At 35.6% G+C, this 23,335-nt stretch overlaps 1 protein-coding gene across 1 annotated transcript; it reads left to right on the forward strand.

Moving 5' to 3' along the window:
- The first annotated feature begins 22,521 nt into the window (after positions 1-22,521).
- LOC141686982 (copper transporter 5.1-like) lies at positions 22,522-23,335 on the forward strand. The gene has a single exon (XM_074492102.1). The coding sequence runs from the start codon at positions 22,817-22,819 to the stop codon at positions 23,243-23,245; it is 429 nt and encodes a 142-aa protein (XP_074348203.1). The 5' UTR covers positions 22,522-22,816; the 3' UTR covers positions 23,246-23,335.

The following is a 23,335-nucleotide window of genomic DNA, read 5'->3' on the forward strand; positions in this document are numbered from 1 at the left end:
TACTGAAAATCCAGTTCAGCATTCAAGGACCAAGCACATAGACATCAAGTACCACTTCATTAGGGAGCATGTGATGAATGGTACTGTGGAACTTTATTTTTTTCTAAGTGAAAAGCAGCTTGCAGATATCTTTACCAAGCCACTTGATGAATCCACCTTTACTAGGTTGGTAAGTGAGTTAGGTATGCTGAATTATTCTTAAATTATTTTTGATAATTTTACAAGTTGTGATGCAGCCAGAAACTTAATTGATTTTTTTGTTTTAGATGAAATTTTTGCTAAGTCAAAATTTACATCTCGACGGATGCTCATTATCCATCGAGTTTGATCATTCATCGAAATAGAATAGCTTGGTAAAAATCAATTACCTTTCTGGATTATCTTATACCCGACGGATAATTGCTTTATTCTCATCCGTCGAATTGTCTACATCTTAGCCATTAAAAGTACTGAATATTATCCATCGGATATACTTATAGTCTGTACGTATATCACGACGGATAATTGACAGAATTTTGACAGTTTATTTTATTTTTAAAACGGCTATTTTGGGCAATTTTGATTGGGTCTTTAATTTTTTAATTTAATTTTTATTCCATTTTAATCTGAGAATACATAAAAGCCTCACTTCAAGTTTATTTTAACTTTTATCATTCTCTATTGCAACTAACTGCTATCTTCTTCCTCAAAGCAAAATACTCTTTTTCACTGTAAATTTCCTCACTTTAATAATGGCTCCAGTTGTCAAAATCATGTCTCAGTCGGGATTCATCTATGAGAATAACAACTTCGCTGCTCTTGTGAACAAATAAATTCTTGCATCTGAAGACTTTCACAAAATGATGGACTTTGTGAAGGGATACAAACTCAGTTATGTCATGCTGGAATCACCCACAATCTATTGTGAAGTTGTGGAGGAGATATGGGCAACTGCTGTGTATAAGTCTACTGACAAAACCATAACTTTTACTCTTAAAGGTAAGCAATTATGCATTAACAATGATATAATTCAAGCATGTTTTAAGATTCCTGAAAACACTACTACTGAACCACACACAGATGCTAATTTAGTTACCATGCTTAATTCTATTGGCTATGCTCTTCCTACCACTAAGTTAAGTGAGAATAGAAAGCTAGGTCTTAGAAAAGAGTAGAGTTATTTGTGTAATGTAGTTACAAAGGTGTTTTCTAGTAAGATAAGTAATTTTGATTATGTCAACACTGCCATGCTTTATATGCTAGTTAATGATAAGTAGTATAATTTCAGTGATATGATCATGTTTGAGTTAGGTTACAAGTTAGGGGAAATTAAAAAGAGAGCTAAAAATGTCTATTATGCTAGATTCTTTATGATTCTTGCTAACCATTTTATTGAGGATATTGTTATTGAGAACCCAACCAACAAACTGGATTGTTGGGTTCAAGAAAGGAGAGTGATTACAGATCTTAACAGAGCAAGTCATCATAATGAGGTGCCCCTTTTCTATTTTCCAATCATGGAGGGCCCTAAGGTAAGTGAGGTAAGCACCCATGTCTCTACTATTTCTACCTCCCAAATTTCTTTGCCTTTGAGTATGCCTATGGCATCTGTGTCAATGGCCCAACAGATGTCTACCCAAGTCACCAAAACAAAAATTTCCAATTCCAAAACAAAGAAAACCCCCTCTGGTTTCTCTCAAAAGAAATTAGTTGCAAAATCTACCAAAACCAAATAGGGGAGTGTGAAGGGTGGTAAGATAGGTAAGGGACAGGGTGAACATCAAAGAAACCCCAACAATAAGGATGGAGAGATGAGTGTTCCCAAGCCTAGCCACACCACATTTTCCCAACAAACTGTGGTGATTAATAAGGAAATAAACACAACTCTAGTTTCATCCTCCCAAAATGATGTTACTATTGAAACAAGCTCCCAAACAGGATCACAGACCAAGAGGGTAAGGGACACAAGCTCACCCCAAACTTATGCCAGAAAGAAGAGATCTAAAACTATTAGGGATGCACAGGGAACACACACAGTGCAAACTGCAGCTAAAGACTCAGTCACTGCACCATCTCAAATTCAGTTTGATGTGGCTCCAATAAATGTGGAGTCACAGCCAAAATCTTTAGTCATAGAAGCACCATAAACACCAAACTCTCCCACAAATTCTCTGGATATGGATATGATCAACACATCAATCCCTGATTCTCCTTCTTTAACTCTGTTGGAGAAGCCAAAATCTAGTGCAATTGAGCATCATCTTTTAGATGATTTGTTAGCTCACTTGCCAATTCTTTCGGGAACTGTTGAGACATCTGTGCCCAAATTATCATAAATCTGCACAGAGTCTACAATAGTTTCCACTCCAAACTCTATCATTTCTTCTATTCTGGTGGATATTGTTCATCCGTCGGTTAGTGATTGTATCCCGATGGATGTGCCTAACAGCAGCCATCCGTCGGCTATCCTAACTACTACCCCGATGGATGTTCCTCATCCTTCGGTATTCACTACATAAACTAAAATTTCAAAAATTGTTACAAGTGTAGATGAGTTAGTAGTTGTACAATCACTCTTAAGACTGAGGAAATAGAGTGAATTGAGTGAGAGGCTGAGTTGCTCTCAGGCAAAAGGAGAGCAAAAGAGAGAAATCATGTAGGCTATTTCTTCCAGCCTGGCAAAAGAGAGTGAGAGGAGTTCCACCTTAGTAGGTGAAGGTGAGGGTGTGAGGGTGGTGAACCAAGGGGAGCCTTTGATGCAAGAACAGAGAGAAAATGAGAGAAAAGCATGTATAGTTGAATGGGAAGAGCCCATTGTAAGTGAGTTAATGGAAGTCAATGAGGCTGACAAGAGATAGCTAATTCAGCAAGAATATCAAGCAGTTTTAGATTCTGTTTCTTTTGAAGCTGAGGCATTTACTCACCCTGTGTCAGTATATCAAGTTCTAGCTGAACAGGATAATATGGCTGCAGAAAAGATGCTAAACTTGGTGCATACAACTGCTTCAATGCAAAGAGCAAATGGTGATGATGTTGATTATGGAACTGGTGGTTCTGAAGAGTTCTTTGGAGATGAAGATGATGATGAAGAAGAGCCAATGGACATAGGGGGAGAAGAAGGCCCTAGCTCCAGATCTAGCATGCCATCTTGGGCATTTTCCAAAAATTATGATGAACATCATTTCAAGTCCACTCTCTTTCATATAATTCAACAGACACAGACTGCTCTTCAAGCCACCACTAATGCTAGCACCAAGAAGCTTCTACAGGCACACCTCAACCCTCTACAACTACATCAAATACAATCTCTTCAACACAATCTGGATGTCACTTTAATCAAAACAGAGATTGACCAAGTCAAGAAGGATGTCTCTGAAAGATTGGATGCTAAATTTCCAAATACAACAGTGCTTGACATCAACAGACAGTTAAGAAAGAATTATAATCTTGCAACCAAAGTGGATTCCCTGGATACAAGACTAGAGGCAGTAGAAGCCTCTCTCACTGCCATTCATTTACATCAGGCCCAGCAAACTCAGTTGCTTCAAAAGCTAGTGGCTGCACAAACTTTAACCTCCACTCAACTTGATGCTAACAAAAAGGGGGAGAAAGACTCACTTGTCCCAGTTAGTCAAGGAGAGCCAATCAGTGAGGGGGAGGATGTGTTTCACATTCAAGTCATTCAAGTAATGGTTCCATAAATTACTTTACCAAAGCCACCAGTATTGGACAGCATTGATTTGATCTAAATAGCAGCTGATAAGCTGGATTCAAAGTCAAATATCAAGAAGCTTGATGTTGCAGCTGTTGAGAAGGAATTGGATGACAAGTGGAAGAAAATAGATGAAGAAATTATAAGGAAATTTGGGCCAATTGAGAAACCAGACAAGACTTTTCATCATCACTCTCAAGTCAAACAAATCTCTGTGAATGAAATGAGTCTAGGTAGCTTAGAAAAGGGCCAACCTTCATGCATAAAGTCTCCAAAGGCCAATTTGGTGGATCTTATGTTTGAGACTCCAAGTCCAGATCTACAGAAATGGTAAAGAAATCTGTGTGGTTGTTAGACACCCTCAGTTTACAGAAGCCAAGAAGGAAGAAAAATTGTTGCTATCTAATTAAGGGGAAGTTTGCCGGGAGCTTACTTATTAGTTAAATTGTTGCTTAAATCAAAGCTAGATAGCTTTGTACAGCTATAATATTTGATTTATAAATCTCATTTTTTATTTTTACTTAGTTTCACAAGGCAGAGCGAGGACTACAAAGAGCGGGTCTTGCACCTTTTTCCAAACCAGCACCTTCAAAATGGGATAGCAAGCCCAACATCCAACCGGACTAAGAATGGGCAGCCTCATGGGCTGCAGGGTGGAGTATGATTGAGGAAAAATAATCAGTTCAGCTATGGAAGCAGATAAACATCGATGAAAGTTGTTGTTGAAGTTTCGGACCAGACATTGATTTCTTGCGAAGAAGCAGATACCAAGCAGATGGAACTGAGCCAGGGAAACTGGAGGGCCAGTACTTTGTCTCTGTACTTTGTAGTTTGTTCAATTAGTGGTAAGTTTCTTTATTTATATACAGTAAGGAAGACTCTAATAAGTAGTAAGATTAAAAGAAAGTATATTAAACAAGGTCTCACAAGGTTTGATTGAAAATCGAGAAATAAGTGCAACCAAATTAGTGTTACTTATCAGGAGACCAAGTCTTACTAGGTGTACTTGTTGGCTCACTAAGTAAATACCTTAACTTGTATTGATTTGGATTCCTGGAAGTGTTCATATTTCTAATGCTTACAAGTGCAGTGCAGAATTTGAATTTTCAGGATTAATGGCCTAAATTCCAAACTTGAGTTTCGAGTGTCCATTTTCTGAGTTTAAACATGTTCTGGAAACCTCTTGAAACACCCTATAATCTGGTACTTTGATACTGTGCAATTTCCTGTGTTTTGTATGTCAAAAACCCGTGTCAAAAATTCATTTTTATGCCTGTAATTAATTTTACTTCAGTTTACAACTAGGGAAATCAAAAGTAGAACTATAAAGTAATGCATGCCATATTTTTAGTTTCACTTATGTATAGATCCACGAGAAAAATCATAAGTTGACTTTCGAGTATCTGTTTTGCATGATTCAAGATGTTTCGGAAACCTTGTGAAATATTCTAGAGTCTAATAGAAATTATACTTCTATACTGATTGGTGCTTAAATAATTATAGGCAGAATCTGAACTTTTGTAAATTTTATCGCTTTCTCTCCTTCCTTGTAATTTTTATGATTTTGCTTCGAACAACAGAGTCAATTTTTGTTTAGAATGCATTTAGTACTCTTCGTTTTCCCATGCTCTGAGATTGTTGTCACTTAATAGAGTATTTACCTGTTTAAAATACACTAAGTATCTTTCGAAAGCGAAGTACTAAATAAATTTAGCAAGTTTATGGATGGAGAAAATCATATTCTGAATCAAGTGTCAGAAGTATCCTTACTTAGGGCACTCGTTGATTCTCACATAGCTTAACTATACTTGTTTCGAAATGCCAAATTCTTATTAAATGATATTAATCTCAGTATTACCAGCAAAAGCCACGAGATTACGTCGGGATATTACCAAAATATAGCAGGACAACAGGTGACATTTTTTAAATTGATAATATGTATACCTAGGCTAATATGCATATAATCTTCTTAATTAATTAAGTTGAGTCATTTTACAGGAACATGATGGGTTAAGACATAAGCTCTCTGAATGTTAAGGATCTGAAAAACCTGGAAACCAAACTTGAGAAAGGACTTAACAAAATCCACTCCAAGAAGGTATAGTCGATATTTCATTCTAGCTCGATAATGATAAGCTAATAACATTTTTGTAGTAATCATTTTTCCTCTTACAATTATTCTTCATAACAATGCAGAATGAGCTTTTGTTTGCTGAAGTTGAGTACATGCAGAAGAGGGTAACATAAAGAATGGTGTGCAACAATGTACGACCAATTGCTCAAGGACATTATATTTTGTTGGATTTAGTGGCTTCTACTTAAGTTTTGTCATCAATAAAGGTTATTAATAAATGTCATGTTTATTAATAAAGGTTATTATGGAATTATATATCATCTAGGATTCAAAAATAAAAATAATATATTTAGAGTAATAATGAGATTCAAAAAGAGTGAAATCAAAAGTTGATGAAATTAAAAATAGCGAAATCAAAGTAGCACCGAAAAAGGTTTCGCTTAGTAATAAAGGTTTTTAATTTCGATATTATTTATGAATGTCATGGTTTATATTTGATTAATTACTATTATATTGTATTTAATGTTGTTTGATTGGTTTTTCATGTATGCAATGGTGTACAGATGTAAAAATCGCACCCAAAAAAAATTCTAGGCCCTTCAAATCTAACTTTATATAAAATTGGCGACTACCCAGAATAGTGACAACGTTATACAATTACGAATGACCAGTGTAGATATTCCTGCTGGCTTTATATTATGCTGGTTAGGGGAAAAAAAACTTCAATACACAAGTTAATGCCATGAGATGAAATCTAATGCACCAGTTCCTTGACAATCTACGTATTAAACTGAAAGGCATATGGCATAGCCTATTTGTATATTCGAGGATTTAACTCAACTCAAATAAGAATGTAATAAGTAAATAGTAGATCTATCGTCAGAGAGATCTCACAAAGTAACATCTGTCAAAGGGTTAAGAAACATTATTCATCTACAGACTTGAAGACTTAATTCACTGGAAGAAGCTCAAGAAATTGATCAAGCCTCAGTGATATAAATCAAGATTGTGGATTTAATCAAGTGACAGAGATCTCGTCAGGGTATCAATTAATTACAAGGATTTAATCTGAAGAAAATCAAGAGTATCAAGGTCAAGGCTTGAAGAAACGTCACGGAAGTTAGTCACTCATGAACCAGACAGTACATCGAGTGTCAACATTGAAGTGGTGGAATTGATTCATAATTGACAGTAATTTTCAGAAGATTTTCAGAAGAATGGTTGCTGCTCAAGATTAGTATTAATTCTCTATTAATTAATTAAGTCAACTAATTCAATTAAGAAAATAAATTATATCTGTAAAGATTAATTTATTGATTAATTGAATTAATTGATTAATTGAATTAATTGATTAATTAATTCAGAATTAATATTAAGGATTTTTAGAATTATTATTAGATTAAAATCTATTAATAATTCAGTAAGACAATGTGATTTGAACTACTATGATAATCGGTATGACAATTGATAGTCATACCGAAAGTCTTGCTAGTTCATTCTGATTGTCTTGCTAGCTATTGGGATTGTCTTGCTAGTTCAAGAGGATAGTCTCACCGAAAGTCCTACCAGTTCAAATGGATTGTCATACCAGTTCATTTGATTGTCTTGCCGAAAGTCTTGCTGAGTAAACTGGATTGTTCTGTTTACTTAAACAACAAAAATACAGCAGAAGACATTTATGATATAATTCAACAAAAACACAAGTCAAGAACTCAGCAGAAAACAAAGGCTCAACATTTTATTTTTCATCTGCTTTATTCAAGATCAAAATTCTAGATTGAAAAGTTAAATCCAATCCACTAGAATTATTTATCTTGTTCTTGTGTATCAATCTAGCGGATTAAAATCCCTAGAACTTAATCTCAAATCGCATTTAGCATTTGATCTTTTAATTGCAAAAATAGAAAAAGTTCATGTCGAATTTATTCTAGATTTGTAATAATTGATTTGAGATTAATCCCTTATAACCAATACCGTAGTTGTAACACCTTTCAAGTTTAATAAAAGTTTTATTTAACTTGAATTTTGTTTCCCATTTTTATTCCGCATTTTATTCGATTAAACGGTATCGTTTGCATTCAACCCCCCTTCTACAAACAAATTGGGACCTAACAATTGGTATCAGAGCCTTCTGATTAATGTACAAATCTAGATCCTAGACTTTTGTGTTTCTTTCACTTCTTGAATTTTTTATTCACTCAAAAAATTCATAATGACTACACAAAAAGTTGGAACCGTTAAAATTCCACTTTTCGATAAAGAAAATTATGTTATGTGGAAGAAGAAGATGCTACTGTTTTTACAAGTTGCTAATCCCAAATATTTGCAAGTGTTAAAGAAGGGTCCAAAAATTCCTATGGTTATTGAACCAGAGGTAATAGAAAATGATGTGGTGATCACCAAAGCGAGAACTTATGTGAAAGATCCTGAGGATTTCTCTCTTGCTGAAATAGAAGAAGCCTCCCTAGATGCTAGCCTTCAATTAATTTTAGTAGATTCCCTTAATCCCTTGATGAATAGACATGTGATGAATTGTAAAGATTCCAAACATATGTGGGAAACTATTGAGATTATTAATGAAGGCACAGAGGAAGTTAGGGAGAACAAGCTAGAAATCCTAACCTCTGAGTATGAATACTTTAAATCCAATCCAGGGGAAGGAATCACTGAAGTGTTTGAGAGGTACAATGCATTGATCAACAACCTGAACATTAATGGTAAATACTATTCCATCAGGGAGGTCAACAAAAAGTTCCTTTTAACACTGCCAACTCATCTCGAACATAGAATCACTGCCATAAGAGAAGCAAGAGATCTGAGTGAGATTTCTTTGGAAAGGCTCTATGGTGTGTTAAAGACTTATGAGTTGGAGCAGATTCAGCAGAAGGAAGTTTACGGGAAAGGAAGAGTGGTCAGCACGTCTACTGCTCAAGTAGCTAATGAACAACAACAACAACCATAATATCAACAACAATCTCAACAGTCAGAAAGAATGGTACAATCTTCCAAGGTTGAAGATAATGTGATAGTAGCAGAATTTGATCCTCCTACTACAAATCAATCAGGAGATTATTATTATTCCTTTGAAGAACTGGAGCAATTGGAGGATGAGTCAATGGCCCTGATTGTCAAGAGATTCTCAAATGTCATATTCAAAAGGAATACCAAGTTCAAGTACAAGTCCAACTACAACAGATTCCAGAAAGGTGGATCTTCATCCTCTAACACCAGCAGTGGTGGGTATAAAACAGGGATGGTTGATCGAAGCACCATTCGATGCTTCAACTATAATGAGTTGGGACACTTTGCCACAGAATGCAGGAAGCCAAAACAAGCAAGGAAGAACTCTTACGATTCTAATCAAAAGAGTAAATCTGAAAGGGCTTACCTGGCAAAGGGAAGAAGCTGGGATGATACTGACAGTGAAGATGAAGAAGTTGGGAATCTTGCTCTCATGGCTAGTGATGCAAACACCTCATCGTCAAGAAAAGAGGTAAAATTTACTGATGCTGAATTAGTTTATCATCTAGGAGGTTCCTTAGATTGTGCTCGTCGTGATAATGAATTGTTAAATCAACAAATCAAAGACCTTGAGAAAGAGGTCAATGAATTAAGACTTGTGCACATTAATCAAGATAAATTAAAAGAACAAGTATCTTTTCTAGAGAATAGAGTTGACTGTTATAGACAACTTGAAACTATTCTCAAAGACAAGATCACCGGTCTTGAGGCTAAGGTTAAAGCTTACTTTAATTCTTGTTCGAAGTCCAAAGAGTTTTACAATAAGCAAGCTGTTAATCAAACATCTGGTATAGGTTATGATTACAATGCTGCTATTGGAAAATTAGGCATAAACTCCCCTCCTCATGTCTGTGCTAAAGGCAGGGAAGTACCACATGTGCTTAAGGGTGTTGATGAACCCCTCTATAAAGAATCAATTGCTGAACCATTTGATGAGACCTCTTTTATTATTCAAGAAGAAATCCGTGCTGAAGATAATGCTAATGAGAAAGCTGTCTCCAAGTCAAGTGTGTCAAAAGTTCCAGTCAAGGTTGTGAAAGCAACTGAGACTAACTCAGACACATATGAGTTGGATAACACTAATGCCATGTCTACCATGCATAAGTTGCCTATTGTTAATCCCTCTCATAAAGCATGTGGTGTTCCTGATTGTATGTCTTGTGCTTTTAATCTGATGTTTGCTTATTTTAATGGTAAGCATGTTTCTAATGATAAGACTACTCCTCGTCAGCATGTGAATAATAGAAAGCATGATAGGTCTAAAACTGCTAGTCCTCCTAAAGCTAGAAAGGAGACATTTGTGCCTAAGCCTAAACAGAAATTTGTCAAGGCTGTTCACAAGGTCAAATGTTCAGTCTTTGAGAACGTTGAGAATATTAAAATTAAGAATGTTGTTTTGCCTGATAAAGGCCAATTTTACAAGTATGCCGGACCCAGCCAAGCTTGGGTTCCGAAGAAGGTCTAATCCATTTGTATTTCAGGGCATTAAACAGGTACAACCGGTAGTGTGGATTCTTGACAGCGGATCGTCAAGACATATGACCGGAGATAGAGCCCTGCTATCAAATATGGTTGAGAAAGTTGGCCCAGTGGTTACCTTTGGAGATAACAGCAAAGGTTTAACGGAGGGATATGGCTGTTTGCTAGCTGGAAATGTTATCATTGAAAATGTGTATGTTGTGCAAGGACTTGAACACAATCTGCTTAGCATTAGTCAGTTCTGTGACAACGGCTACAATGTTTTATTCGACAAGCTGAAGTGTCAGATTCTGCACAAGAAAAGTGAAAAACCCTCCTTAATGGGAATCCGGAAAGGAAATCTGTTCGTAGCTGACATGAACTCTGGAAGCAATCCTGAAGTCAATTGCTTCTATGCAAAGACATCGTCAGATGAGAGTTGGCTATGGCACAAGAGACTTTCTCATCTCAATTTCAAAACAATGAATTCTCTTGTAAAAAGAGAATTGGTAAGAGGTCTGCCTCAGCTAGAATTCTCTCCAGAAGGACTATGTGAGGCTTGCCAGAAAGGAAAGTCAAAGAAAGCAAGTCACAGAGGCACTGACACATCTTCCATAACTGGTGTTCTGCAATTATTGCACATGGATTTATTTGGACCAGTTAATGTTCTTTCGATGTCAAAGAAGTGTTACTGTCTTGTGATAGTTGATGACTATTCCAAGTATACGTGGGTTTTATTTCTTCACTCTAAGGATGAAACACCACAAGTTGTGATTGATCATATCAAGATGATTGAGTTAGATTCTAACGTCCCTGTTATAGCAATAAGGTCAGATAATGGAACAGAATTCAAGAATTCACTTCTCAATGGATTCTGTACAGACAAAGGGATTACCGGACAATTTTCAGCTCCTAGAACCCCTCAGCAAAATGGAGTGGTAGAAAGGAAGAATCGTATATTGATTGAAGCTGCAAGAACGATGTTAAGTGAATCAGGTCTTCCAATGTACTTTTGGGCTGAAGCTGTCAATACTGCATGTTATACTCAGAATCGAACTCTAATCAACAAAGACTTCATGAAAACTCCTTATGAGATTTTGAATGAATAGAAACCTTCTATCAAATACTTTCATGTATTTGGTGCCAGATGCTTCGTGCTCAAGGATGGAGATGAGCGTCGTGGTAAATTCGAGGCAAAGGTATATGAGGGTATTTTTGTTGGATATGGAAGAAGATCATACAGAGTGTATATCATTGATCAACACAAAGTAACTGAAAGTGTCAATGTTATATTTGATGACACTAAACTCCCTAGTATCCAAACTGAAGATCCTTCTGAGAAACTGAAGTTTGATGATATGTCAGATTCAGAATCAGAACATGGTCAAGAACCTGAGGTTGTTGCTGGTGAAGAACCTGTTAATCATGATGATACTCAAGGTAATAGTGATGGAAACTTTGGCAACAATGGAGATACCACTGCTACTGATGGAGAATCTTCAAGTCAACATGGCAACAACTCAGGGGGAGATGCTAAAGGATCATCTAGTAGGACACAACATCCAAATGAGTTTCAAGGCGAATCATCAAGATCAAATCTTCTAAGACAGACTGTCTGGAATAAAGCTCATCCTTTTGAGTTGATTATTGGTGATCCAGATGTTGGAGTCAGAACTAGACGTGCTACTCAAAATGAGTGTCTGTTCTCAGGATTTCTTTCTGAGATGGAACCTAAGAAGATTGAAGAAGCACTAACTGATCCAGATTGGGTGATTGCTATGCAAGATGAACTCAATCAGTTTGAAAGTCAACAAGTCTGGAAACTTGTACCTAGACCTACACACAAGAAAACTGTTGGTACTAGGTGGGTATTCAGGAATAAACTAGATGAAGATGGTGTAGTTACAAGAAACAAGGCAAGACTGGTAGCAAAAGGGTATTCTCAAGCTGAAGGCATTGATTATGATGAAACCTATGCTCCAGTGGCTAGACTTGAGGCCATCAGGATATTTCTGGCATTCGCAGCATTCTCAAACTTTAAAGTTTATCAAATGGATGTCAAGAGCGCCTTTCTGAATGGAAAGTTGGATGAAGAGGTATATGTAGAGCAACCTCCTGGTTTTGAAGATCCAGATCATTTGGATTTTGTCTTCTTTCTTTTCAAGGCTATCTATGGGCTCAAACAGTCTCCAAGAAAATGGTATGACACTCTCTCTGAATTTCTTATTGAAAATAGCTTTATTGGAGGTGTCATAGACAAAACTCTCTTTTCTAAAAAATATAAGAATGATACTATATTAGTCCAAGTCTATGTGGATGATATAATATTTGGGTCTACTAATGATAATCTCTGTAAGAGATTTGCTAAGTTAATGCACAGCAAGTTTGAAATGAGCATGATGGGAGAGCTGAAGTTCATTCTTGGATTACAAGTAAATCAAAGGTTAGATGGAATATTTATTTGTCAATCCAAGTATCTCAAGGAACTCCTCAAAAAGTACAATCTAGAGGATTCTGCATCAGCAAGGACTCCATCAACTACAGCTGTCAAGCTTGGACCATGTGAAAACTCCATTAAGGTAGATGTCACAAGCTACAGAGTTATGATTGGCTCGTTACTCTATCTTACTGCAAGTAGACCAGATATTATGTATGCTACATGCTTATGTGCAAGGTTCCAAGCGGATCCTAGAGATATTCATCTCGTTGCTGTTAAACGAATCTTAAGATATCTTAAGGGAACACCAAATCTAGGTATTTGGTACCCTAAAGAATCTGGTTTTAACCTTGTTGGATATACAGATTCAGATTACGCAGGAAGTGTTGTTGATAGGAAAAGCACCTCAGGGAGTTGTCAATTCCTAGGAAGCAGGCTAGTCTCATGGTACAGCAAGAAACAGCAAACAGTTTCCAACTCAACGGCCGAGGCTGAATATATTGCTGCTGGAAGCTGCTGTGCTCAGATCTTGTGGATTAGGAACCAGCTACGAGACTATGGCTCTGTATTGAACAAAATTCCTATTTTATGTGACAATACAAGTGCAATAGCCATCACCAACAACCCTGTGCAGCACTCGAGGACAAAGCACATTGACATCAGGTATCATTTTATTAGAGAGCACGTCATGAGTGGTACTGTTGAACTATTTTTTGTTCCAATAGAAGAACAAATAGCAGATATTTTCACTAAACCACTTGATGAATCCACATTTACCAGATTAGTTGGTAAATTGGGCATGTTGAATAGTTTTAGTGATTAATTTAGTTAATATCTGAGATCTGTTCTTGAATGAATTTACAAATTAATTTTTCATAAATGAAAAATTCATTTGCAAATTTATTTTATCATTCTATCATATGTCTTGCTTATTTCTATGGAATTTTTTATTATCTTATCTTATTTATTTACTCAAATTGTTAATTTTAATGTCTCAGAATATTTTATTTTCTCTAAAAATATTTTTCTATGAATTTAAGTTGTTAAAATTCAAAAGAAATCTATTTTTGGACTGAAAATATTATTATCTCTGAAATATTTTAATTATTTTAATTATGTAAATATTTTCTGCCATATTCATTTCAGTTTTCTGTAATTGTAATATTTTATATATTTTTTGTTTATGTTTATGTTTTTTTTAACAGTTTTTATGTTAATTATTCAGTATATTTAAAATACTTAATTTATTTTATACTAGAATGACAATCGGCAAGACAATTAAATTGTCCTGCTGAAAGTCATTCCAGTACTAATACTTGTTTTATTTAATCAGTTTAATTTTATAACTGGCAAGACAATCGGTATGACTATTGATTGTCATGCCAGTAATAAAATTAATATCAGATATATTATGTTTTATTTTGTACTGGTATGACAATCGGTATGACTATCAGATTGTCATACCAGTTATATATATTTAGTATTTATTATTTTTATTACTCCTATTTCTTCTATTTTCTAATTTGTTTTTGCCTTGTAAGACTATCGGTATGACAATCGGTGAGACAATCCCGGATTGTCATACCAGTTATACTACTTAACCTGTTTTTGTGTGTGTATTAAGTTTCATCAGTTCATTTTCTTTGTTTTTCAAAAATTTCAACAGTTTCTCCTTCTTTCTCTCTCTCTCTTCGATTCAACCACAGTCACCATTGTTTCTTGCTCGAGTTTTTACTCAGCATACAAAAATCATCACTCCTGTGATATATACATACAAGTATATACATACAGAAGTGTTGTTGGATTTTTGTTAAAAAATCAATCAAATCAAAATCAGTTTCTGTTTTTTGATTTTGGGTATTATTAATTTTAATTTCAATTTCTGTTTTGTGTCTTTTGGTTTTTCAAATCTGTGTTTGTGAGTTAGGAATTTTAACGAGATACATTCCTGTCTAAATTTTTCGATTATAATTAATTTAATTCGAATTATTAAATTAAGTTAATTAATTCGAATTTTCTTAATATTATTCTTAAAATTCTGAAAGTGTGTGTCTTATTATTATTTTAAAATGGCTCTCAATTTCCAAATTGTCGCGCATAATCAGGTTGGTTATTTTAATCCGGAAAAATGTGATGTTGAAAAATTTAAGCCTGGGATTAGATTTTTAAATGACCATTCGATTGTTAGCTCTGCTATTAAATCAAATGTGATTTTAAATGTCGATCTTCTTAGACTGATTTGCACAACCTCTACTGTGGCCGATGATTCAAAATCTTTTTCATTCACCGTGGCAAACACACAGTATGTAGTTGATGAATCAGTCATCAATCAGGTGTTAAATTTTCCATTGGACAATTTCTGTAATTTACCCTCTGAAAATGATATCACAAACTTTTTCCATGCTATTCACTATCAGGGGGTGATCAATTTAACCAAACTTTCTAAATCCAATTTGGTGTCTGAATGGGATATTTTCTTCGATACACTTTCTAAAGTGTTTGCCAACTGCACTAAATCCAACTTTCACAACATCACTTCCACTCTGCAGTATATTGGTCTTGCGGTTGTTTTCAATCAAAGGATCAATTTTGGCAAACTACTTTTTCCCATTCTCTTGAGACGTCTCACTACTGCTTTACGTGATCATTCTACAAATCGTAGGGTATCATGTTACTATGCTCGTTTTCTCATGCTTATAGCAGATCATCTTCTCACACCTGAACACAAAGCCCTTTTTGCTAACTCTGCAGTAACCGAACCCCCTCCAGTAAGCAAAAAGATTTACACCCGCCAAGACACAACATTTAAATTCATGCAAGTTCCAGTACTTGTATCTGCTTTCATGGCCACTTATATTCCTTTACCTATTTTCAATCTTCCCGGTCATGAACAGCATCCTCAACCTCCAGTGGTTCAAGCCACCCAGGCTCCTCCAACATCAGATGTCTTCCATTACAGGTAGTAATTCCTCACTCTCACTCCATTCCTACTTCTGTTGAAAGACCCCCAGTGGTTGATAGGGCTGACCATGAAGTTGTAGAACCACAGCTTCAATCCCAGGTCATAGAGCCAAACACAGAGTCACATACTATCTCAACCTCTCCCCCACTGTCTAAAATGTTACCCAGAAGATTAATAGGAAGTAGTGCATTGTTAAATATGAGTGAACCCTCAGCTCTGCCTCCTCCAAAGAAAAGAAGAACTTATACTAAGGCATCTGAAAGCCCATCCTTGTCCTCCCAACAGGACATGGACTTTGAAATGGCCGATGAACAGTTACTAGAGACATTCTCTCAACAGGATGAATCTATTGAAATTCGCCATAGGGCCATGGCATCTTGTACTGAGTCAAGCACAATTCCATTACTCACAATGGAACCATACATATCCACAGATGATACTCAGGACACAGAGCGAGGAGTGCACATAGAGTCTGTTACAGTGCCTGCCATAGTTACGGCAGAAGAGCAGTCACATGCTTCTGAGGGAAAATCTGACTCTCAGCCACCCTTAATAGAGTCATTTTCTCCCCTCCCAGATCAAACACCTCTGGCTCCCTCACGGGATTCTCCACTCGCAGATTTATCTGGAGAAAGTGGAGGGCAACTCGGTCAATCTATCCCTGAAGCAATTCAAACATCTATTTCACATGGAATGATAGGTTTGACTGAGGATCGGGACTCGCGAATTCCCATTGCACCACCACTGACCTCTCTTGAAGAGGCTAGGGTGATTTTAACTACAGGTACAGAAGAACAGCAACAGGAAGACTCCTCACGAGCAATTATATTGAGAGAAACACAAGCACGTGAGGTGAGTGAACCAAACACGAGTGAAATTCAGGTGAGAGCACACACAGACACTGATACTGTAAACCTGTTAGCTCAAATTGATGCTCTAAAAGAAGAACTTGCTAAAAGCCAAGCTGAAGCTCAAGCATTCAAAGCACAAGTGGTTGAACGGTCTTCTTCTTCCACCTCTGTCAACAATCAGCTGGCACTCATACGGAATGATATCTCAGATCTCAAGAACACTGTCATACCAAAGCTCAATTCCATTCAGGAAACTCCAACTTTATCAGCTGATGACATTTCTGACTTCTGCTCTCTACATACAAGGATGACTTCTCTTAAAGATTTGGTTGAAATGAATCATTCACTGGATTCCTCTAGATTTCTGAAGATAGAGACAGGTATGGAACATCTGAATGAAGGGATGAAGCACCTGTACTACATGATCAAAAATTCTCACTGTCCCAATGAAGAATAAAGAACTTACTTTGAAGGGCCGTCTAGTGGAGGCTCAGGCTCGGGAGGTGAAGGAGGTCATGGAGGATCTAAGGGAAAGTCAGTAGAGGATCCCTCAACTAAGGGGGAGAAGAAAGGGAGTAGTGGAAAGGGGAAAGAAAAAGATACCTCTGCTGGGGACAAAGGAAAGGCTGATGATGTCTATTACAGTGGAGAACAGGATGACTTTGACATTTTTGACATTCCCACTGAACCAGTCTTGGAAGATAAAGATGGTTTATTTGAAGCTGAAGAGGAAAGTGATTTTGGAGAATGGGAAGAGGAAGTTACAGTGGATCCTATCATTGAGAAAGAGTTTCAGCAGCAGCAGTCAGAGATGAAAAGAAAAGAAGCTGAACTCAAAAAGGTCTCTCAGATCATTGACATGAGGAAAGACATACAAAGAACAGAAACTCTTCAAAAGCAACGTCTTCATGACATTAAGGCTCAAGAAAGGAGAAGAGATGTCAGACTGAAGATTGGTGAGAAATGGGATGAAGCTAGAAGAGTACTTGATATGCCTCAGCTGAGCACTAACAATGATAGACAGTTCCTACATCTTCTTGACAAGCTGGAAATCTCAAATCCTAACAATGACATGTACATGAATGCTATCAAGACTGAAGTCTCAAGGATCACAGCTGCTTTTGATAGATCCCTAAATGAGATGAGCATTTTTGTATATTGTCAGAGTGAAGGATCTTTCAAGGTGTCACTTCATCTGTTTGAGAATCGTTCTTTGTCAGAGATTTGGGTTCTTCTCAACAAGGTAAAAAGAAGCTCAGAATTGAATGAAGTTCTTCGAGAAAGGCTTAAAGAGTTTGCCAGCAGGGCTAGTCCTCAAGTGGTCAACAATCCTCATCAGGTGAGATTCTTTAAGTCTGATTGTCTTCAAATCTGTCAGCTAGATGTACAATCTCTTAAGGACTACTCAGCTAAGCATCTGGTCTGGATGGAACATCATTTAAGAACTGCTGGATACTCATCCATGTTGAAGACTCAAGCTGCTGATTTGATTCAAGCTTATTGTGAAAAGAATATTAAAAGGTACAATCAGATCAAGAATAAGCTGAATTCAGTTGGAGTTCAACCAGTCAGACCAGCAAGCTTCACTTCAGAAAAGGATCGTGTCTTTGACAAAGAGTTACTTCAAGATTTAGAAGAAGGTGAAGTCAGAAGAGAAGACAACTGAAGTCAATTAGCTCAAAACTCAATGTAATATGATTAGAGCTTTATGAATCAAGATAGTCTAATGTAGTTATATGTTCAGGCTAGAGGAACATCTATCTTGTATTCTCTTGTATATTTCTTTTGGAATCTGGAAAATGTTAAATATAATCCAGAACTTTTCTGCTATTTACTTTGCATTACTGTTTATATCTTTTTCTTATTTGTTAGTTGAGTTATCCTCTAGGTATTTGTTGTTATTGTCTAACAAGCAAATAGGGGGAGATTGAAAGGCATATGGCATAGCCTATTTGTATATTCGAGGATTTAACTCAACTCAAATAAGAATATAATAAGTAAATAGTTGATCTATCGTCAGAGAGATCTCACAAAGTAACATCTGTCAAAGGGTTAAGAAACATTATTCATCTACAGACTTGAAGACTTAATTCACTGGAAGAAGCTCAAGAAATTGATCAAGCCTCAGTGATATAAATCAAGATTGTGGATTTAATCAAGTGACAGAGATCTCGTCAGGGTATCAATTAATTACAAGGATTTAATCTGAAGAAAATCAAGAGTATCAAGGTCAAGGCTTGAAGAAACGTCACGGAAGTTAGTCACTCATGAAACAGACAGTACATCGAGTGTCAACATTGAAGTGGTGGAATTGATTCATAATTGACAGTAATTTTCAGAAGATTTTCAGAAGAATGGTTGCTGCTCAAGATTAGTATTAATTCTCTATTAATTAATTAAGTCAAATAATTTAATTAAGAAAATAAATTATATCTGCAAAAATTAATTTATTGATTAATTGAATTAATTGATTAATTAATTCAGAATTAATATTAAGGATTTTCAGAATTATTATTAGATTAAAATCTATTAATAATTCAGTACGACAATGTGATTTGAACTACTATGACAATCGGTATGACAATTGATAGTCATACCGAAAGTCTTGCTAGTTCATTCTGATTGTCTTGCTAGCTATTGGGATTGTCTTGCTAGTTCAAGAGGATAGTCTCACCGAAAGTCCTACCAGTTCAAATGGATTCTCATACCAGTTCATTTGATTGTCTTGCCGAAAGTCTTGCTGAGTAAACTGGATTGTTCTGTTTACTTAAACAACAAAAACACAGCAGAAGACATTTATGATATAATTCAACAAAAACACAAGTCAAGAACTCAGCAGAAAACAAAGGCTCAACATTTTATTTTTCATCTGCTTTATTCAAGATCAAAATTCTAGATTGAAAAGTTAAATCCAATCCACTAGAATTATTTATCTTGTTCTTGTGTTTCAATCTAGCGGATTAAAATCCCTAGAACTTAATCTCAAATCGCATTTAGCATTTGATCTTTTAATTGCAAAAATAGAAAAAGTTCATGTCGAATTTATTCTAGATTTGTAATAATTGATTTGAGATTAATCCCTTGTAACCGATACCGTAGTTGTAACACCTTTCAAGTTTAATAAAAGTTTTATTTAACTTGAATTTTGTTTCATATTTTTATTCCGCATTTTATTCGATTAAACGGTATTGTTTGCATTCAACCCCCCCTTCTACAAACAAATTGGGACCTAACATAAACGTTATCACAATGAGACTCTTCTAGTATGAATTCATGTGTACATTAACCCATCTACCACTTTTTTAAAATTATATTTATGGATATATGCAGATATTTATATAAAAAATAAGAAAAAAAAATAATATGGGGTCATGTGCCCGTAGGGATCCTAAGGTAGATCCGCCTCTACTGGTTGGCATTAACAAGTCAATTGCGCTATTTGGTTTGGTTCCTTCTAATAAAAACAACGGTTGATTCGTGTAATCGAAAGACTGATCAAACCAAGTCACATCATCACGACCTACATATGTAGCATCCACCTATTATCTGGTGGGCCACATCACGTTAGATGACCCCTTCCACGTAACAATAATATATGATTAAGTTGTTCGTCAGAGTCAACGTGAATTGTGACAAATAATTGTAAGGAAAAAATATATTATATGTTTGATGCCATTAGATAATTTAATAGAGTAATGATAACTTTTGTCAAATTAAAAGCTTTTACAGATCAATTTTGCTGTTAATAAAATCCTGATTTTCTTTAATGTACGAGGAGTTCTCCATTTTTTATTCTTATTCATTTTTTATTAGGGATTTGACATATTTCATATTCATTCAGCATTTTTATATCTATTTTTTCTCTTTGATTTTCTTTAGTAACTTTTTGTTCCATTATTTATCTACTTTTTCGAGAGTTATATATATAAACAAAAAATTAAAAGGTGATGGCAGGTTTTAGGTGTTGGGTTTTGTATGCAAGAATTGGTCGAAATTCTTGGTTGTTAGATTGTGTGTGTGTGTGTGTGTTTCTCTTTTTCTTTTCTTTTTATCCCTTTTTAGCCAAGTGTCCCCTATATTTTTGGCTAGTGACTTATGAGGACTATATAGACATATGGGAGGCGGGGAAAGGATACGAAGGATGACAGGGTGTTTGGATGGAAAACACGTATAAAGTAGGGTAATGGATAAGATCGTAATAGGAGCCTACGTCAACCTTCGGTTAGCGTAGGTCCTAGTTTCTTCCGGGCGCAGGTCAAGGTACATTATCCCATGAATTTGTAAGGGAGAAACTTAGGGAAAAGACCTGGGATTTTCCTTGTAGATCTATTATAGGCTAAAAGGGAAATGTTCTGTAAGCATCCAATTATTATAAAACTTTCAGTTGCCCCCTTAATAAATGGGGCTTTCTTTAGAAAGATGTGGAAAGAAATTATCGTGAAATACGGGATTTAAAGGAGTTAAATGAATCAGTGGTAAGAGAAAATATAAGGAAGAGGTAACAAGGACGTGGCTTAAATTGAGACATTTAAAAAAGGCACGAACATCGAGGGGGTGAATGACATGCGCCCACTTTTTGCTTTAAGAGGTCCCATCTTAAAAAAGATTCAAGATATGACTGTTCATTTCCTTTGAAAGCGGGGGAAGTTATAATATTTCAAACACATAATCATTCATATCTTACTTCACGTTTACTTTCTTATTTCAACATAATCTTAAGCAAGAAAAGTGGGCTCACTATTGGAAGTATAGAAGAGCTTACATAGACTTAAAGCTAAGGATGATTTTAGAAAAAGAAATATTACTGGTTATATATTATGACTTTTCTTAGTCCACTTATATTATGAAGCCCATAATTTTATTTTTATTCAGTCATTACAAATAATTTGCTAATTATTAAGTTGTTAACTTCTACTAATTTGCCAAATACCGTTAATCAAATGTTGTTGCGATAATGAGATTATAGATATAGAGAGAGAAATTTTGCTAAGAAATGAATATATACTTAACGATCGATGAATTTGATGACAAAGTTAAAAGAAGAAATTTTTAACTATGATCGTGCTTATAAAAATTCCCGATTTTATTTATCAATTACTAATTAATCCTCTGCAAGATACGTGACCAATTCAATTTCTGAAATCCGAGTAATCTCTATATATTTTTCTTAATCGGTATATTGAAAATTAATTTTTTGATAAAAATAGAATTTCAATTAAATTTAAATAACTATAAATTATATAATATAATATATATATATAAATTACTAATAAAATAAAGGTACTAAATTATATATAAATATTAATTTATATATTCTCGAGTTCGATTCCCACAAATCACATCTTTAATATAAATATAAAAAATAGGGATAGTTTAGTCTTTTCAATGGGACTTTTCAATTTCTAGAATACTATCACCATGTTATTCTATTATACATATAAGGGATAGATAGATTAAATAAAATTAAATAATATCTGATTTTCTAAAACTCGGGAGTGCTCGAGTACTCGGGGATACTCGGACTCGGACATATTTTTAATCTGATTTTGATATACTCGGTTTTTTACTCGACTCGGGTCAAAATCGGGCAAAACTCGGATTTATTGAAAAAAATACCCAGTTTTATAAGAAAAAATTTAACTGAATATTCTGAATACATATTACTCAATACATTCATCGAGTCAAACCGAATATTGAATTTTGAAAAATTTAGATCACTATCTTTAAAGGATCGGGTTTTCAGGATCGGGTTTTCTTATTGTGTGCCCAAGGCACTAACTCCGATGAGTTTGGTATATTTTGATTGTTCCTCTAATTATAAATATTGATGGACCCCCTGCATTTATAACAACTCCACTAATAAAAATACACCAAACTCATAAAATTTAATGTTTATTATGTGTTATTGGGCACGTTGAAACCGTTAGAGGATATACCAAGAGAGATACACTAGACAAGAGCAGAGTAGACGAGTAGTACAATAGCCAGCAAATAGCATTGTACAAGTGTACTGGATATTACCAATAGTAGTACAAGTTTCATCCTCCCAAGTCCCAAGTACCTTTCAACCTATACATACAAAATCTCCTTGTATCTATCTCCCACTCCCTTTCTCACCTTCTCCCGCACTCTCATTCCCCACGCCAGTATCTCTCTCTCTCAATCTCTCCTCACTCTACAACTCCTCTCTCAGTCTCTCCTCTCTCTCCCTCTCTAGAAATCTCTCTCTGTCAATCTCTCTGGATATCTCCTCTCTCTCTCAATCTCTCATCTCTCTCTCTCTTTAGAAATCTCTCTCTGTCTCTAATCTCTCTCAGCAAAGATGATGCACATGACGTTCTACTGGGGAACAAACGTGACGATCCTCTTCGATTCATGGAAGACCAATTCAATTACATCCTACGCACTCTCTCTATTCGCTTGCTTTCTAGTCTCCGTTTTCTACCAATACATGGAGGATCGGAGAATCAAGCTCAAGCTAATCGCATCATCGCCGCCGCGATCTGCTCTGAACGTTCCGTTGATCTCCGAAAAAATCGGCGGCGGCGGAACGGCGGCAAAAATCGCCGGCGCGGCGATGTTTGGTATCAATTCGGCGGTCGGATACATGTTGATGCTGGCGATTATGTCGTTTAATGGCGGGGTGTTCGTTGCGATTGTTTTAGGGCTTTCTGTTGGTTATTTAGTGTTTCGAAGCGGCGGTGATGATGATCGTGTTGTTGTCGTTGATAATCCGTGTGCTTGTGCTTGAATTTGAATTATGTATCTTTTTAATCATGTATTATTGGTTAATTAGGATTATGTATGTGATTGATGTATTTATATACATACAAATTTTATA

The sequence above is a fragment of the Apium graveolens genome, chromosome 9 (genome assembly GCF_009905375.1).
Source record: "Apium graveolens cultivar Ventura chromosome 9, ASM990537v1, whole genome shotgun sequence".
Taxonomy (NCBI): domain Eukaryota; kingdom Viridiplantae; phylum Streptophyta; class Magnoliopsida; order Apiales; family Apiaceae; genus Apium; species Apium graveolens.

Bases quoted from the DNA above. Each gene is read 5' to 3' on its own strand.
- LOC141686982 (XM_074492102.1), top strand. From the start codon at position 22,817: ATGATGCACATGACGTTCTACTGGGGAACAAACGTGACGATCCTCTTC.